At 45.4% G+C, this 19,596-nt stretch overlaps 1 protein-coding gene across 4 annotated transcripts in view; it reads left to right on the top strand.

The window, feature by feature from the left end:
* OSMR (oncostatin M receptor) overlaps positions 1-18,879 on the top strand; it is a 51,594-nt gene extending 32,715 nt beyond the window's left edge. For all 4 annotated transcript variants that reach the window (XM_082723420.1, XM_082723418.1, XM_082723419.1 and 1 more), the window contains 11 exons: positions 200-342; positions 1,090-1,240; positions 4,580-4,656; positions 5,886-6,108; positions 9,218-9,397; positions 10,491-10,595; positions 11,944-12,117; positions 12,872-13,039; positions 15,661-15,742; positions 16,229-16,301; positions 16,643-18,879. In XM_082723420.1, coding sequence (XP_082579546.1) covers positions 200-342; positions 1,090-1,240; positions 4,580-4,656; positions 5,886-6,108; positions 9,218-9,397; positions 10,491-10,595; positions 11,944-12,117; positions 12,872-13,039; positions 15,661-15,742; positions 16,229-16,301; positions 16,643-17,197 — 1,931 coding nt within the window. In that variant the 3' untranslated portion in view covers positions 17,198-18,879. The remainder of the gene's footprint in view (positions 1-199; positions 343-1,089; positions 1,241-4,579; positions 4,657-5,885; positions 6,109-9,217; positions 9,398-10,490; positions 10,596-11,943; positions 12,118-12,871; positions 13,040-15,660; positions 15,743-16,228; positions 16,302-16,642) is intronic.
* The last annotated feature ends 717 nt before the right edge of the window (positions 18,880-19,596 follow it).

Raw genomic sequence — 19,596 nt, 5'->3', positions numbered from 1 at the left:
GATGAGAGAGAAAGGCTATAGTTGGCTTACTCCATCTTGGCTGTAAGTCTGGTTTTGTTTGCTATTTTTTCAAAAGCAAACAACAAAAAAATACCAGTGAATAAATAAATGTAGACATGAATTGCTATTTACCAAAAAGCCTTTTTGGATTTATGCTTGAATTTTTTTTTACTTTGTTTCCTTTTTTTTTTTTTGGCAGTGCACCCAATGGCTCCCTTCAATGTATTATTTAAAAATGTAAGTGCCACAAGTGCTACCATGACGTGGAAAGTACACTCCATTGGGAAGTATTATACACTGTTGTGCCAAGTTGAACTCTACGGTGAAGGAAAAGTGACACAAGTAAGAATGCTGCTTAATTTACTATTTTCAAAAATCCCTTTATGTTCTGAACAGAGAGACTTATGAATAAAGCCTCTTTAGAATCTTATTTCTGGGGGAGGTGGGTGGGAGAGGGATAATTGGATGATGAGCATTAAGAAGGACATTTGATATAATGAGCACTGGGTGTTATATGCAACTGATGAAGCATTAAATTCTACCTCTGAAACTAATAAATAAATTAATTAAAAATAAAATCTTGGGGCACGTGAGTGGCTCAGTGGGTTAAGCCTCTGCCTTAGACCCAGGTCATGGTCTCAGGATCCTGGGATTGAGCCCCGCATCATGCTCTCTGCTCCGCAGAGAGCCTGCTTCCCCCTCTCTCTCTGCCTGCTTCTCTGCCTGCTTATGATCTCTCTCTCTCTGTCAACTAAATAAATAAAATCTTTAAAAATAAATAGTTAAAATCTTATTTTTGTGCAGGTTCAGATGATAAGGTTAATCTGTTTAATTAAAAAGTTCATGGAATTAATCACAAACTTTAGAGTTGGGCAGAGGGCTTTAGAGATTTTCTTTTCCCAACAAGAAGAAGTCTTACCCCAAATCTGATTGAACCATGCTATGATTTGACTTTGCAATGAAGTATGCTCACCACTACACCTGTCTCCTCTGTTCCTTCTTCTGCTTCTTTCTTCTTGTTTCCTTTTTTCTTTTAATTTCATTTCTTCTTATCCTTCCTTCTTCCCTCCCTCCCTTTCTTTGAAACAGCACAACGTTTCCGTCAAGGTGGATGGTGCGCGCCTCTTCAGTGGCCTGGAGCCAGACACGGAGTACCTGGCCCAGGTGCGCTGTGCTAACGGCGACCACTTCTGGAAATGGAGTGAGTGGACGCATCAGAACTTCACCACAGCTGAAGCTGGTATGTTCAGCTCCCTACAGTGTCACTCAAGGATCTCAGCTGACCCATGGGAGGTGGGTTAGGGTTTCCCTGAGAGCTTTTGACTGTATCCAGACCCGAGGGGAACATATTGCAACAGAGGCTGAATACTCTTTTTAAAAAGAACCGGATTAAATGCTTAACAGCATGTGAGTGGGAAGCTGTCCACCTCAAACATGCGTCAGTCAGTGTTCTTTCTTTTATACGTTTTCTCTCTCGTCTTTGATTTTGCGAAATGGTTTCTAAGCTAGTATTGCTGGGTCCCCATTGGATTTTGCGAAATGGTTTCTTTTCTTTTTTTTTTTTTTTTTAAAGATTTTATTTATTTATTTGACAGACAGAGGTCACAAATAAGCAGAGAGGCAGGCAGAGAGAGAGAAGGAAGCAGGCTCCCTGCTGAGCAAAGAGCCTGATGTGGGACTCGATCCCAGGACCCTGAGATCATGACCTGGGTCTAAGGCAGAGGCTTAACCCATTGAGCCACCCAGGTGCCCACGAAATGGTTTCTAAGCTAGTATTGCTGGGTCCTCATTGGATCTGGAGCTATGTAAATCAGTGTAGACTTTTCAAATTAAGGGCTAGGGACAAACAGTAGTGTCCATGCCAAGGAAAGCTTTGTTCTCATACCAAACAACTTCAGGCTGTGTGTGGAAATGTGATGATACTTGCAAACTGAATTTTTAGTGACATGTCATTCGTTCAGCAGCAGCGAGCTGTGAGTTTTCTCCATCATTCTTGCGGTGGGACTTTCCTCACCCTGACTGAACCACGAGTCTTTCTGACAAATAACTATGGCTTGTGGTGCCTTCCAGTAGGGCCTCCAGAGATGAGCTGGCCCGGCCCAGCTTTCATCTCCTTCCCACTCAAAACGACAAATCATCGTTGTTGCCCAGCAGACAGAGGAGGCAAGTTCTGCCTGTAGATTCCTGGTTTTTGGAGTTACTAAGGGGCAGAGATGTAACATCATGACAGTTAGGGCAGCTGGCCCTTACGGAGTGCCCCACAGAGCTCCAGCACTTGCTGGGTTTTTCTCTTACGCCTCACACCAGGCAGGAGACACGATGGGTAACCATTCTCGCTGTGTAGGTGAGGGCCCCGAGGCGCACAGAGGAGCAGTGATTTAATTGGCCTCACCAGGGAGTGACAGAGCTGTTGACTGTGACCTAGACCCCGGCCCTCTGACTCCAGAGCTCTACCCTCACCTAGAACCCGATTCTGTGTGTTCAGTCTCCTGATGCAGTTATTACAGCCTCCGGATCTCGTCGATTCAAGTCTGGCTCTTTTACTGCCAAAGGAAGGAATATATGTATTTATTTGATTCCAACTTCTCTTCCTCTGTGTGTGTGTAGGCGTGTGTGTGTGTGTGTATGTGTGTGTGTAGGCATGTGTGTGTGTGTGTGTGTGTGTGTGTGTAGGCTAGAGGGGCTCTTTCTGTTTCGCCACAAGGGGACCATTTTAAAGTAGTGACTGGAGCTGAGGGCTGATGAGGACAGCTCTTCCGAGCCTACACGTGCGGTGGTCACTGGTTGTCCTCCGCAGCCTTCCTCTCCTTGTCTGGTGTTCCTGCCCCACCTCCAGCCACTTCCCCCTCCCAGCCCGCTCTCCCACCCTCCTGGGGGCCTCCAGTAATTTTTTTCTAGAGGCATAGACTCCTCAAGAATCCCTGCTGTAGAAAAGCCCTATTCCTGACAGTAATGTGGTATCCCCCTTCAGTTGTGTTTGATTAAAGAATTTTTACTTTAATGATAGTGCTCTGCTTTGGTTTTTTTTTTTTCTTCCAAATTTATTCCAACATTATAACCAAAATTGAGTATAAAAGGATAGTGGCAAAAGGGTAGAGTTTTTAGTAAATTGTATTTCTTTAGTGCAAAAAAATCTGAAAATAATCAATTTTGCTTTTGATAACAAGAGAATGAAATGAAGCTACTGGTAGTGAATCTGTGTGTATATGTATCTATATCTACATTTTTTTAACCTCTGACAACACTTTGCTTGATGCTGGAAAGGTCAAGCTGTAGCGTAATCGTAGTGAGCAGATGGAAGTGGCACCAGGAGAAATACAGCAGAAACTATATTGACCCAAACACAGAGTGCAGACAGCTCTGCTAAGGGCGCTATTCTCACAAAGACTGACTTACCAGCCCGCTGAAGATTTTGCATTGAGCTTAGAGTCCTGTGTCCTTTATGAGTATTTTAGTAAGTTTTTTCTTGCGTATTGGCTTCTCCAGTGGATTATTCTGCTTCAGGGCGCCTGGGTGGCTCAGATGGTTAAGTGTCTGCCTCTGACTCAGGTCATGGTCTCCAGGTCCTGGGATCCAGCCCCATGTCGGGCTCCCAGCTCAACGAGGAGTCTGCTTCTCCCTCTGCCTTTCCCCCTGCTTGTCCTCTCTCTCTCTCTCTCAGATGAATAAATAAAATCTTTTAAAGAAATAAAAATAAAATAAAATCTGCCTTAATACATTTTTAAAAATACACAGTCATCTTTAAGTTGAGAAAGTGTCAGTAACTAAAAAGGGAGTTATTTAAGTTTCAATTATTAGGCACCGTAAACTAAATTTTTATAAAACAGCTAAGTCTTTGTGTTATGCTCCAAAACAATTCCTTGCGTTGAGATGTTTAGAATCAAATCACAATCAAATCACAAATCATTTGTCCTACAATTTGCTGGTGATAAATACAGACTTTTCTGGAACAGTAGAGTAAGGGAGTGAGCGGGTGCCCCGAGTGTCCAACTGGCAGGCAGCTTCCCCAGGCAGGCAGGGAGCTGGCGGGGAAAGAAGCGTGGGGAGAAGGGAGTGTGGGGATCAGGAGGGGTGCCAAGGCCAGGCGAGAGGACCAGTGAGAGGAACAGCCACTGTGAAATCATGAACACACGTCAGAGAACCACCAACTCCTAGGGCTCCCCATTAGTGCACCTCCATTGCAACCTTCACAGATGAAGCAAGGAAGTAGCAATGGTCTGCTGCTCTTAGAAATTCAGCAAATGAGAAATTTACCTAACTAACCTCCTACAATTGGTCTAACTGATGAATGATTCCAAAATTTTCTGGTGACTTCCAGAAACTCAGGCTTGGTGTTCGTAGGAGCTTTCAGTTTGATGCAGCAGACCTTTTGTGAAGCACCTACTGTGCTGTGTGCACTTAGTGAGGTGTAAACAGTTGGCTGTGGACAAGTGGGTAGAAGTCACAGAAAATGAAGAAAGTGAGAAGCAAGCCTCAGGTAGGCAGGTTGTCCTCACTTCTTCTGACTAAACTAGAAACAGGTTGTATTGTTCTACATACATATAACAGGACACACGATCTTTCCTTTGGTTCCTTTCAGCTCCCTCGGAGGCTCCTGATGTCTGGAGAAATGTGAAAACAGTGCAGGGACGTTGTGTTGTGACTCTATTCTGGAAGGTAAGACATATGGATTTCACAAGATAGGTTTGCTTGTCACTGTCTTCCAGGGTGACACCAGATACTGGCGCCATCTTTGTTGAGGGAAGGGGGTACCTTAATGCGAGCCCAGTAGAACTAGAACGTCTTACCCAGGGGAGGAGTCCCCGCCTACTCCCATTTCCCTAATGCTGGGACTGTTCCTCCTTGACATCCCGTTCCACAGATGGCCAGTCCCGAACCTCTGAAACTTCTCTTCCCACCTCCTCTAACTTTTGCAGGGCTCAAGGCCTGAGTGTAAGTGGAGAAGCATATACCATATTTAAAAGTTATAAATATTAAATACAATATTTACATACAGGAGTTATGCGTCAAGCTGAAAAACTTTAATGTAAATATATTTGAGAAAAAAAAGTAAAATCTATTTTGACATTCTCCCTAGCCCATTAAAGCCTGGCAACCTGGAAGTCCAGGTTTGTGTTCAGAACTCTCAGACCCTCAGATCATGTTTTCATAACAAACACAACAGTCCTAGGAGAGTTGGCCCCAAGCCATGCCCCACCCCCACCCCGGCTCTCCTTCCCACCTCCAGGCTGGCTCTCTCTGCAGGGAGCCTGGCACTCACATGGGCACAGTCTCTGTGTCCAGGCTCTGGCCACACCTGGGTAAACAGCTGCTCACAGTCCATTTTCAGGGCTAGGGGTGTACATACCAGGGCCACCGTCTGCCCTAGAAAAGGCAGACTGGAGGGGAAGGCCCTGGCAGTGAGCTTGAGACGGTGTGGGCAGGGAACTCTCTTGAACCTGGAGGATGGTCTGGAGGGGGCTGTGTGCTCCAGGAATGGCTCAGGGCACAACTGTGCAGGGAGAAGACCGCTGAAGGGAGAGGGGAGGCCAGAAGCCAGGCCTTTCCTGCCGGGATCTGCTCGTGTCTTCCCCTCTCAGCGCTCACTGACTCCTTTCTTATCCAGGCTGAAGAGAAGCCCTTCCTCTCTAGCTTGGTCCCTCTTCTCTGGACACGTTGTGCTCTTGAGGAGCTCAAATGGTCTCCTTTTCTACTTAACTTCAGTTAGAGTGGAATGCCTGATTTTAAGCTTGGTTTAGAGTGTTATTTTCTCAATTAAACTGTTTTTTAATTTGCTGGTGTGTGTGTGTGGCAATGGAGGGACAGAAAAGATTTTAAAAAAGGGAATTATGCAAATTCCTTTCAAAGGAAAGCCCATTTTGAAACGGTGATCCGTATTTTTTCAGCCACTATCAAAACTGCAGGCCCACGGGAAGATTCTGTTCTATAACATAGTCATAGAATATCTAGACCGAACATCCGTCTCCGAGGTCCTCTCCATTCCTGCTCCGGCCAGTGGTACAGAACTACCTCTGAACCAGTGTTCATCCCAGATCCGCATCACGGCTAGTAACAGTGTGGGCACGTCCCCTGCTTCGGTCCTCGTAGTCTCCAGAGAGCCTGGAAACGGTGAGTTTTGTTTTGTCTCATTTTGATTCTCTGGTAAAGGGTCAGTGATGCAATTAAGCAGGAATGGGCCAGTTGGAGAGGCAATAAATAGCCCAGGGAGACAAAATGTCTAGCTGCCAAACGCTGTCCGTCCTTTTCTTTTGGGCTCAGGCCGGCTGCGGGCTTCCTGGGACGGGCCCGCTGCGTGCGGGAAGAACGTCCGCCCCGCTGCAGCCCTGCACATGGCTGCCCTGGGCTTCCTCAAATTCAGAGTTCCCTCCCGTTTACCCAAGTATATGCAATACCAACGAGCAGCCTCCACTGAGAGCCGTCAGTGTGCTTTGCAGCTGATGAAATATGGGTCGCGTTTCTTGTAGAATAGTTTGTCAGTCTCTGTCACCCGGGAAGAGCCCATGAGCGCAGCCAGAGGTGATGAAAGGAGAACTGACTGGCATCCTCTTTCCAGAGGGCTTTGCAGAAGCTGCAGAATGAAAGATGGTAACTGGCTAGTCTCGTAGCCCGTGGGAGACCGGACGAGGCGGAAATGACCGTACATGTACAGTCGGTGGCCTCGTGAATGACCTGGCTGGGACAGCTGTGGGGAGAGGCTTGACGCATTATCCCTTTGCCACCTGCACGCGCATGCGCTCGTGCACGGGCGCGCACCGTGCTAGTGCGCATGCTCGGGCAGACCGTCCTCCACATCCCACCCTGGGTCCTGCATCTGCCCTGACCCAGCTTTGCTTCCTGCAGCACCTCCTTCCAGCTCTGGCTCCAGGGACTGTGGCAGGCTGGGTTCCACTGGTCTTCCAGGTTAGGCTTCCCTTTGGGTTACGTAGGCTAGATCGGAGGACGGTGGTGCTTTATTTGTTTTTAGAACTATCCAGTGTGTCAAGGAAGAAAAAGAAATCCGGTTTGTGGCACCAAAGGAAAACTAATAGTTCCTTCACATGATCTTTGCTTGTCAAAACTGCATTAGAAAAGAAAGTGGGGGCGCCTGGGTGGCTCAGTGGGTTAAGCCTCTGCCTTCGGTTTAGGTCAGGATCTCAGGGTCCTGGGATCGAGCCCCGCATCAGGCTCTCTGCTCGGTGGGAAGCCTGTTTTTCCCCCACTCTCTCTGTCTGCCCCTCTGCCTACTTGTGATCTCTCTCTGTAAAAAAAAAAAAAAAGAAAGTGAACAAATAGTACACTGTATGTTAAATAACTGAATTTAAATAAAAAATGCGTTACTTAAAAAGTTAATAATAATAATCATAGAAGAAAATGAAAAGGTACATTCTATCTTCTTTAGGACAAGATGAGGAAAAGTGGGCATTTTAATCACTCTGGGGAGCTGATAAAGACAGCCTTGTGTGAGGCCCGGTCCAAACAACACTGCAGAGCACTTGGTTGTTGGGGGCCTTCTACTGTACCTTCCTTCCCCATACCCTGCCCTCAGACCCCCGCATACTTTCCCTTGTGAGTCTCTATCCAGCCTTCCTTGGCCCACATTCTTAAATCACCACAGTGGATAAAGTCACTGATGAGCTAAGAGGCCAACTGTTAACGTTAAACCAATTCATACTAGAGTGTAAATGATTGAAGAAAAAGATTTTCTTTCTCTTTCCCTCCTTTATCTCTGCTTCTCAAAACACATTTGCAGTTTTCAAAAAGCAGCTTGATAAGGGTTATGGTTCGGAGTGTGGGATGAAATTTTAGCCAGTGTGAATAAGTCAAGTGAAAAATGTCAGCTTTGATGTGAAAGAGATTTATTTCTCTAATGGAAGAAGACAAGAAAGCCATGTAGGTGGTGTATACAAAGACCTTCACAGAGAACCCTTTGTCTTATACCTAGAGCTACATGTTCCTTTGGGTATCCCGTAGTTATTGTCTAGAACAATTAAGAGCACTGGGCTTTCACACCAATGTCCAGCTGTAATTAGGGGTGCCAAAGGAAATACAGGAGGCCCAGTTAAATTCAAGTTGTAGGTGAGTAATGAGTAAATGTTTAGTTAAGTCTGGACCATGCAATATTTGCTCTTCATTGATTGCTTTTTTGAGCGGCTGCGGGCAGGCCCACTCACTCTTTGATCTAGGTACTCTCACGTGAGCGACCAGCTGCCCTATAAAGGCAGCCTGGGGAAATAGGAGAAATTCTCATCCCCCAAGGTGACTCTGCTTGAAATCAGTAGAACCGGGAGTCCATTGAGATCCTTTTACTTGTTTCCGGTTGAAAACTCCCCTGGCATATGAAATAGGTTGCGGTGACAGCCTGACCATGAGGACTGTGTACATCCCTGCAGAACCCAACGTAGTACATAGCTGAACTTGTTTACTTCTGTCGTTCTCACTCAATTTCTACCCCTACCATCAAAGAAGTAGTAGTTTGTCCAGGAGCAGTCAGCATTACTTGGGGGAATTAAAACACATTACTCATTTGGCCAACAGAGATCTTTTTGTAAGTATTAAGCACCAGACATGGTGTCAGTAATTTGTTGGGGAAAGATAATAAATATTTTAGACTTCACAGGTCATATGGCCCCTGTTCTATATCCTATATTCTTTGTTTTTTTTTTTTTTTGCAACTCCTTAAAAATCTTTTTTTTAAGATTATTTATTTATTTACTAGAGAGAGAGAGAGAGAGAGAGAATGAGAATGAGAGAGAGCATGAGAGGGGACAGGTCAGAGGGAGAACAGACACCCCGCTGAGCAGGGAGCCCGATGCGGGACTCGATCCCGGGACTCCAGGATCATGACCTGAGCCGAAGGCAGTTGCTTAACCCACTGAGCCAGCCACCCAGGCGCCCTCGTTAAAAATCTTAAACCCCTGCTTAGCTCAAGGGTCATAAAGCAGGCTCTGGAGGCTGGATTTGCCCTGCTGGCAGTAGTCTGCTGACCCTTGTTTTAGGGACTAAAGTCTGGCTGGGTCTCAAGATTAGGACAAGAGGCATCCAAAGGGCAGAAGTAAATATTTGCTGGGAAGTGAGAGGCAGGAAAACATTACCTTGTCCCCAAGCTTCTGTAGCCACCACAGTGACAGGGCTCTTCACTGTCAGAGACAGTATATGCTCAAGTTGGTTTTCTTCTTTAAAAACTTAAAAAAAAAATGCGATTGATTCTGTCTGAAGCATGGCTCTATTTGTAATGTAGAAGAAGTTGAAGAAGAAAGAGTTAAAGGCACGGAGGATGGATTCCCTCTGTCTTGGAACCCGCAACCCAGGCACGTCACAGGCTACCTTGTGGAGTGGTGTGAGCAACCCCGGGACCCGCCCTGTGATCTCCAGTGGAAAAACCTGGGTCCCAATGTCACCAGCACAGTTGTGAGCTCAGGTAAGAAGAACCCCGCATGTTGCCATCTTTTTCCATCCGCCTCGGAGCAAGTTCAACTAGGACCTCTGGACCATCTCTCAGCTAGTTGGTGCTAAACTAGTCATTTTGAGATGACAAATCCAGCATGGGTGCTCAGAGCTCAGATTTTACAACGATGTAGCCTAAGATTTGGCCTTCAATCTACTTTTACACAGATAATCTGGACCTAAGGCTGGGATAGGTTTTCATGATTTATATGAACTCATGCCTCGAAATCAGTGGTCTCAAATGAATGGCAAAGGGACATTATAACCCTGCCTTTCTAGAGAGCTTTTACAAAAGCAAAGAAATGTAGGGTTTGGGGAAGGACACAGAGTTGTAGGAGTCAATCGTCAGCTCCTTCACTTTCAGTGGAAAATGTAGAACTTGACGGCCTACCTTCCACATTGGAGTTGTAATTTCAAGATTGCCAGTTTAGCAGTCAAAGAAGCCTGGGTTCATGGCTGCAGTGGTGGGATCAGCAGCGCCATCTGCTGGGCTCAAGATACAGATGTGGGCCTTGTCAGCGTCCAGAGCGTGCCAGAGGCCAGGGAGGACATTCAGTTGCTGCTGGGGAATGAGGAAGTGAGGCTGCCCTTGGCTTTAGCAGGGCGGCGGCAGCGTGGCTGGTGTTGAAGGTGAGCTGCAGAGCTGCAGGTGTGCGGGCAAAGTGAGGAGGTGCCGGCAAAGCCTTCCAGATGCTCAGCTTTCACCGGGGCAAGAGAAGACAAGTCTTCCTGGGGGGAATTGGAGTCAGTCACAAGAGACTTAAAAATGGTTTTCTGTGTCTGGTTGAATTCCGCACCCCTTCTGCATTGAATTTCATGCACGCGGACTAGAGGGCGTTGAAGAGCTCTTGTTGGAGAGGTCAGTGTAGAGGACAGGCCCTGCAGGCTTCGCGGGACCCAGTGGAGGACTCCAAGGCCAAGGGAAACAGGGAAGATGGTGGAGGTTCAGTGCAGGAATTCTAAGGAGGAAATTATTTAGGAGCCAAGTCATTTTTCATTCTCTTCCTTTTCAGAAATAAAGACTGTCACTCTGTGTTACTGACAATATGCTGACCTTTCTTCTCTAGATGCTTTCAGACCGGGGGTTCGATACAACTTCAGAATTTATGGAATTTCTACAGAACGGGTTCCCTATTTATTAGCGAGAAAAACAGGATACTCCCAGGAACTGGGTAAGTTGACAGTGTGTAATGTGTCTGTGGGCACACTTGTTCAAAACGATCCAGAGAGCCCAGCCATGAGTTTAGGAATATTTCAACACCTTTCCTAATTTTCAGTGTCTCATTTATTCTGTTAATTCGGTCTTAACATTATGAATCATAAACTATAAACCATTTTCATTAAAGACCATTTATAAAATATTATACAAAAGAAGAAAACAAACTCATTGCTAATTTTACCATCCAAACACAAATATCCAGTTAATATTTGATGTATATCCAGGTATTGCTTTCTCTGTACAGACACATATTTTTAAATAAAAATGGGATCTTACTCCATGCAGTTTTTTTACTCCTGTCACTCAGTACTATCTAACTACATCATTGCAAAGTGTTCAGTTGTTTGCATTTGTCAAACCACCCGTTGGTAGACATGTAGGATGGTTACAGTGTTTTTCAACTAGAAACTGTAAAATTCATCTGCAGGTGTCTTTCCGTCTGCAATGCTCAGTCCCTTTTCTCCCTAGCCCAGTCTCTTATGACCTCTGAGTCCCCATCATTTTAGCAGTATCTTTTCATTCGTATCTACAATAATGGTTTTTAAATGAAGTCTTAGAATACTCGAGTCAAAGGCTTAACTTTAGTTTCTTTTCTTTTATAATTTTCAAGAATTTTGACACATATTGCAAAAATCACCCCCTAGAAATTTCACTGTGATTCCACCAGCAATGGAAAGCAATTTGATGCCACTGAAATCTGGGCACCCAGGACCTCCCCTGCCTTGCACTCATCGGCTCACGTCTCCCACAGCTCCGTTTGTGGGAGCCGTCTGGGGCGTGCCGCGCGGGTGTGTTGCTGGTGCACGTGTCTCTGTGCACCGATGTGTGTGGGAAACAGGCCCAGGAGGCTTTCAGAATGAGCCCTCGCTCGGAGTATTTCAGTGACACTTGGATGGCGTGGCATTGTCACCTGGGGACTAGAGCTCCTCAGATGCCCCCATCAGCCCGTTCTCTGGCAGGGTCTTCTGTCAAACGTTATTTAGAATTCAAGAGCACCGTGAAGTCTAAGACACCCTTTATTCTCTTTCCGACTGTGTGACCTCGTGCAAGCTGGTGAGTGTCTCCGGCTGTCCCTTTCTTCACCCATGAAAGGCCAGGCTTGGATAGGAAGATGGCTCAACTCCTCCCAGCCCTCACAAACCGTGTCAAGGCATGAATCCCCTAGAGAAAGAGAGAAAACCCCTGAGCTTGGCAGAAGGGCCCTCAGCCTCCAGACTTGGCTGCGGCTCGACTTTTAGTTTATGTGTGTGCTCGCAGAATATTTCCAGTGATAACTTTCTTACCCCAACTTCCTTTTCTAGCTCCTTCAGACAACCCTCAAGTGGTTATGACTAACCTGACCTCCCACTCCTTCACTCTGAGTTGGAAGAATTACTCCACTGAATCCCAAACCAGTTTTATACAAGGGTACCACGTCTACCTGAAATCCAAGGCGGGGCGGTGCCACTCAGGATCTGAGAAGGCGGTTCTTTCAGGTGACATTTTTGGTTTGTTTACTCTTTCAAGACCTCACTCTGCAAGGCCATTTGAAAGGTGGCCAGGGGCGTCTGGGTGGCTCAGTCGGTCAAGTGTCTGCCTTCAGCTCAGGTCATGATCCCAGGGTCCTGGGATGGAGCCCTGCGTCGGGCTCCCTGCTCAGCGTGGAACCTGCTTCTCCCTCTCCCTTGCTTATACTTTGTCAAATGAGTAAAATCTTTAATAATTAAAAAAAAAAAAAAAAAAAAGAAGGTGGCCATGTGTGACCGTGGCCAGGCTGAACCCTCTTCTTGCATGCTTTTATGGTCCAAAGTGCTCTTAACAGATTAGTGGGCAAGAGGGCAGGGGTCAGTATTGTAACTGACTCAAAACAAAGTGCCTGGTATTTTTGACTCATTTGAGTACCATCAGCTCCTTAACCTGCCAATGATGAAACTTTCTTGCTAACTCCCTTTTCTTTTTTTTTCTTTTGACCTTGTTAAGGTTATTACAATGTATTTTTAAGTCTCAAGCTCTTACTGTGTCTGGAAGATTCGCATGCTCTTTCTAGATCGCCAGCACACCTTGTCTCCTTTGCTTTGCTTGCCAGCTCCTAAATATTTTACCAGCGACCCAGAGTGATGGACTCAGGCTTCAGTTCTTGATTGGCGTAGGATGCTGACGGTGTCGAGTCAACAAGAGTATTGGTGCCCAGCCCAGTCACAGGATCTCTAATAATTATTTTTCCTGATTTTTTTTTTTTTTAAATTACAGATGATGCAGTGTGTTGCAAATACAAAATTGACAACCCAGAACAGAAGACATTTGTCGTGGAAAACCTACAGCCGGAATCCTTCTATGAGTTTTTGGTCACCCCGTACACCAGTGTTGGCGAGGGCCCCCATGATGCTTTCGCAAAGGTCACAACTCCTGATGAATACTGTGAGTTTTCCCGAATCAACTCTTCCCTTCGGTGTTGCTGGGAAGCTAACAGATAACACGCACACGGACATTGGCTTTGTTGAGATTTGGAGTTTTTAAATTTTCTGTCTCTCGCTCTCTAGATGAGATTCTCTTTCAGAAAACAATGTACATAACCCCACTATATTAACCAGAAAACAGTGGGGCCAGTATGACTGTCACGACCTGGAACCTTCCTCTGGCCTGTCTCGGTGGCCCTGAGGCAGTCCCTGGAACTCAGTCCCAACATGGTTTGAAAATCCCACAAGGCATGGTTTCGTGTCCAGTTCGGAAGAGCCCCGGAGCTTCTGTCTGGAGGAGGGTGGGTGTTTTCTGCAGCCGGCCTTCTGGCTGGTTTCCCTCAATGGTGAGCCAGCTGCTTCCTGACTTGGCCTTTTTGGGGGCAGTTGAGAGAGGTAGGGTGGGTTGTTGGCTGCAGATCGGGCAGAGGCAAGAAGTGTTCCTTCAGGAGCCTGGTGTTTGCTGATGGGGGTGGGTGGGGTTGTGAGATAAAGAGATCCGTTTTTCAAAATGCATTTGTTTTGAAAGGAGAAACAAGAGGGAGGGGAGAACAGCAGGACCCCGTTGCCAGGAAAGGCAGACCCCGGGCCACCAGGAAGGTGGTGTGGGAAGAAGGGGAGAAGCGCGTATCCCGTAATGGAGGGTGGAAGACACTCCTCCCCGAGGAACAGACCGACTGAGAGTCTGCCTGCAGGGACCCGCGGTCCTTGGGCCTCGTGCAGGGTCCCTTTGCCGGCAGCGGAGCTGTAGGGACAGGATGGCCGCGGCAGGGAGAGCTGCTGTCTGGGTGCGCTGTCCAGGGCTGAAGACACCTGCGACTCTGCCGGCCCGCGGGGGCCCTCCATGCTGCTCAGGCCTCAGGTTTCCAAGGCCAAGGTCAGAATTCTCAGAGTCAGATTAAGATTCCAATCAACGATTTCCATTATTTGAGCATTCTTGCTGTTTGAGGGTAAATTTTAAAATTTTAAATTTATTTCTAGGCTATTTTTATTCCAGCTTTGGTATTCCATTTAGGTGGTAGGTGTGTGTATGTGTGCACGTGAGAGAGAGAGAGAGAGAGAGAGAAACAACACAAATAATTATCTTTCCCTCAAGTATGTTTTCTAGCTTTCATTTATCTCCCTCACTCATGCTAAACCTCCCTTAGCCTTCGCTGCGACTCCCTATTGATGATACCGGTTATTACTAAAGAAGCGGCAATTATGCAGCAACGACAGCGACACTCCGCAGTCACACTAAGAATGGGGGCGAATCTCACAAATGCCACGCCACGTGATGCGACGGAAGCCAGACCCGACCCCTGCTGCAGGGTGTCCTGACACAAAGAGGCAAATGCCGTTTGTGTTCTTAGCGGACAAGACAGAGGTTACCTTGGGAGGGGACCCTGGTTGGATGCGGACCCCAGGCCGGCTCTCCGGGGAGCCGAGCATGGTCTTTCTCTTGACCGGGATGCTGGTCCCATGACTATTTTCAGATTGTGAGATTCCTCGAGCTTACTTTGTGAGCACTTTTCTGAATGCAAGGATTCCATTTCAATAGCAGTTTAGCAAAAACGGCCCGAAACTTGGAAGCTATCATGGTCAGGCCCCCAGGCTTGTTCTCAAAAAAGTTTTAAGTCCATAACTTAGCTACATCTTAAAACCAATTATAATTGTCAAAAGTATGGATCTGAGAGCAAACTCCTCTCTAGTGGGGTCACGAGGAGGGTTTCCTTCCCCTCCCCGCTGCCGTAACTGAGAGCCAGGTGCTAGCGGCTTGCTTTGCGTCCTGTTCCCTTCAGACAGGAGCTGTCCTTGCCTCCAGACCCCCAGGCTGCCCCATCGCACTGGGTCGGGCATCTCCCCAGGCCTGCCCTCCCTGACAGAATGCCGGCATTATCCACCCCATCCCCATCCCCAAATCAAACCCCTGTGCAGGGGCACTTAAAGCAGGTACTAGGATTACAACTACTACCAGCCCATTGGCCAAACACAGTCATGCTGCTGAGCCCCCAGTGAGGGGCAGAGAAGTACACTCCGCCCACCAGGAAGCTTTGGCAAAGGCAGGGAGTATAATTCTAATAGGAGGAAGGAGTGAAGAATTAGAAATAGTGATCCAATTTGTCAGAAGAGAAAACGAGGGGTACCCGGGTAGCTCAGTTCATTAAGCATCTGCTTTTGGCTCAGGTCATGATCCCAGGGTCCTGGGTTCCAGGCCCACATCAGGCTCCTGGCTCAGCAGGAAGCCTGCTTTTCCCTCTCCCTCTTCCTCTCCCCCGCCCCCACTCATGCTCTTACTCTCTTTCTCTCTCCCTGAGACTCTCCTTCCTGCTTGTGCTCTTGGTTGTGCTCTCTCAAATGAATAAACTTAAAAATCTGGAAAAAAATAAGAGGGAACGAATCCAAGTCACAAGGTACTGACAGCAGATGTTCCCTGTGTTGGTTGGTTGATAGAACCCCCCCACAAACAGCCAGAAATCAGACTGAATCTAGCATGAATAGATTTTTGAAGAATAACTGAAATTATTTCAATTTTAACTTACTTTTGTTCCTTTGAGGAGGGAAAAGTACTTGTTAAAAACACCATTTTGTTTTCTTCTCCAGCCCCTACACTGATACGTATCCTACTCCCTACGGTTTTCTGCATTTTGCTCATCATGATCACGTGCTACTTGAAAAGTCAGTGGTAAGTGTGTGGGGGAAGAACTTATCCAAGAAGTCAGAGGAAAAAAAAAATCTAGAAACCTAGAAAGGAGTTTCAGAAGCTTGAAATCATATTAAATAATGAGAGGTGCTGAAAAAGCAAAGGACAGAGACTTAGATGAAAATATGAAAATTTTAAAACACTTTTGCTTTCCAGTTCGATACGTAAGGAAGACGATAGCCATCTGAAAAGACTGCAGAGCCTGTTCAATAACATAGCTAAAACTGGTACTGCACACCTACTTGGCAATATTCTAAGTGCTTTACACACAGCTCATTCAGTCCTCACACCACCACTGTGAGCAGGAGAATTACCTCCACTGAATCAATGAGTAGATGTGAGCATAGCCTGCCCAAGGTCACATAGTTAAATGACAGAGCCAGGTTTGGAACCCAGGACTCTGGCTCCAGAGTTCTCTTAACTAGTCACTAACTGTAAAATTTAGTCCAATTTTTCACTGTCTTCTAGGATGAAGGAGAAGTGTTATCCCGACATTCCAGATCCTTACAAGAGCAGTGTTCTGTCATTAATAAAATCCAAGGTAAATGGTGGGAAATTATATGTGTGCCATATATCTATTAAAGACCAATTTAGGGTTGGGACTGTAGTCATACTTTTCTAGACCTCCTCAGGAAGATATAACAAAGCAACAGCCACCTTGGCTCCCGTAGCCATGAAATGGGTGAATGGAACTTTGAGATTTCTTCCATTGGGAAAATCCTTTGGTTTGCAACACCACCTCCAGTTAACCTGTGGCTAGGATGAAACACACACACACAGAACTGAAGATCTGAGTGCATTTCACATACTTTATATACTCAGACACACACACACACACACACACACACAATTTCATATTCGCATGTTTTTTGTTTGTTCCAGGAGAATCCTCACCTAACAATAATGAATATCAAGGACTGTGTTCCTGACTCTATTGAAGTTCTAAACAAGCAGGAAGGCACTAGGAAGTCACTCACGGAAACTGAGTCTACCAAGCCCACCTACCTTTACCTCCTTCCAACAGAGAAGAGATACTCCAGCCCTGGACCCTGCATCTGTTTTGAGAACTTTACCTATAATCAGGCAGCTTCTGACTCTGCTTCTTGTGGCCATGTCCCAGTACCCCCTAAAGCCCCACCAAGTCAGCTGGGACTGTTGACATCACCTGAAAATTTACTAAAGGCACTAGAAAAAAACTACATGAACTCCCTGGGAGAAATTCCAGCTGGAGAAACTAGTCTAAATTATGTGTCCCAATTGGCTTCACCCATGTCTGGAGACATGTCCAATCTCCCCACAGATCCACCAGAGCCAGCACTCTGTTCAGAATATAAAATGCAGATGGCCATACCCTTGGATCTTGCCTCTCCTCCCTCGAGTGGGAGTAGCAGCCTCTCTTCCATTACCCTTTTAGATGAAGGTGAACACTACCACTGATCAGTATACCCATTTCATGCCTTTATGCTACATAGATGCAAAAAAGGAGCATCGCCAGCACCATTCCATCACCCGATGCCTCGGCACCTATTTCCAGTGAGCAGTCACAGTTGGCACATGAGACCACTATAGTCTGGCTTGGTTTCAAAGGTCAGAAACTATGGAACTTAACATCTCTCCTTGGAGCAGGCTTGCCGTAGAAATGGTGGGATCATGGGAATAGGCTTACCTTGCTGCTGTGTGTTTCAGGCTCACCTTTGGAAGAACAGACCTGGCACTTGGCACGGGGATAGACCCTGCCCACTCAGTATTGGACAGGGTGGCTATGGTTGCGGAAGTTCAGTTTTTAGAAAGGAAATATTTCCATTAAGTTTTATCCCATGTCCAGTATCTTAAGGGTAAAGAAACTAGATTTAAGGTTTTTGCGAAGGCCACAGAAGATTCGTTACTAGACCCTAAGATGCCCAGATTAATTTATTCTGGGTGTGTTTACTAAGAGAGTCACAGATGTTTGAGAATAAAACAGATTTGAGACTTGCCTTTGAGAACAATTTGTAGTTCATTGATGGCAGTAAAATGAACTCTTCTGGGCCCATAGACCTTATCTGAAAGGTAAGAAATGTGAATATAAACTAAGATCCCCACAACTGCCTTCCCATTTAGCTTACTACAGTTAAAGAATGGGATTGGCAAGGAACTTAGTGTCGAGACAACAGCACTCCTACTTGGTAGACATCAGTCTTTGGCCATAGTTTTTGACAACTACCTCAGAATAGAAAAAAGAAAATGTTATTATTAATTCCATTCACATTTTATGGTTACTCTTTTTTTTTTTTTTTTTTTTTTTTTTTTTTTTTTTTAAAGAACTACTATATATAAGGACCTGTTTTCATTTACTACCCTTTGGTCCTTGCAATTGTCTGGGTCAGGAAAACACCCTGTCTCATTTATATTCCTATTATGCTAACAGTGAATAAACAGAAATGTCATTTTTGGGCATGGTTTCGACAGAATTGTGAAAAGCTATACAGAGTGGGAAGTTCTGTATTCGCTCAGCAGCAGCTTTGTCTCCTTGAATCAATATATACAAATGCACCAGATGCTGAACAGGTGTTCGGTATGTGCCCATTCCTCTCTCTTCCTTCTACCCATCAATGCTTCCTGTTTATTGATCACATTTCTAAGCAAGCATGATCAGGAGTTCCTTGTTTGCTGTGCTGGAAATGACACCATCTAGACCTCTGGCACCAAATGCCCTGCAGTGTGTCATCAACACAACATAACCAAGAGAGAGAGCAAAAGATCCCCATCTGCAAGGGAGGTGACTGCCAACTGGCCCAAATATACCAGCACAAACCAGGGCTTCTGTTCAGGCTTTTCAACTTTTTTCTTTTGTAGAGCTAAACCTTTTGTTGGAAAGTTGGTTATGTACTACTAACACAGTACAAACGACTATCTCCATTAGTCTGATAGTTTCAAGATGACTTCGGGGGCCAGTATTGTCATCATTTAGCCTCTTTATTGCTTTCTCATGGTTAACAATTACAAAAGAAATGTCAATGGCAGTGAAGACTGATTTGTAAATAGTATCTTTCATATAGATTTTCTTTTAAAAATAACCCATGAAAGCTTGAAGTCATTTTTGTTGCAAAAAGTCTTAATTAAAATAGTTCCCCACTGCATTTTGTATTTTCTCTACCTCAATGAAATAAGAATCTAACAGTAAATGTAGTTAATAAATCACCTTGTGAGCTTACTAAGAATGTACATTTCTGGGTACCACTCCACACCTCCTCATCAGAATCTCTATGGTATGAGGCCTGAAGTCTATATATTTCATCAGCTTCCTCCCAGGCATTTGGACACACACTCAACTTTGAGACGCACTGTTCTAAGTCAAATCATAACTTTCTGAAATAACAGCAACACACCAACAGGAAATGCTGGGCTGTGTAACTTTATGCTTACAGTATCACCGTGACTACACTTCTGGCTATAAACATCCCTCTCCCATGCCCATCACATCAAATACATTCATATTTAAAACCTTCATGTCAATACTATGTGCCTTAAAGCATTGCTTTAAGAAGTGTTCTTCAGAAACTCTGAAATTTGTATTCATGTCAGTAAAATCAGGATTAAAAAAATACTCCTGGAAAATTTCAAATGACACAAAAGTATAGTTTAACGAACCCTTATATATATCATCAGCTCCAACAGCTACTAACCCATGGCTGTTTTAGTCCATCCAGATCCTTTTTCACTCTCCCTCCTGACAGTATTTGGAAGCAAATCATACAATATCACCTGCAAATATTTGTGTTTCTCTAAGCTCTATTTTTCCTAATATAACCATAATATACCTTAAAAAATTTTTTTACCTAGGGTCACCTAAGTGT

This window comes from Mustela nivalis (genome assembly GCF_964662115.1).
Source record: "Mustela nivalis genome assembly, chromosome: 3".
Classification (NCBI taxonomy): Eukaryota; Metazoa; Chordata; class Mammalia; order Carnivora; family Mustelidae; genus Mustela; species Mustela nivalis.
Note: the sequence above shows the minus strand (reverse complement) of the source record. Positions and strands in the feature narration are given on the sequence as shown.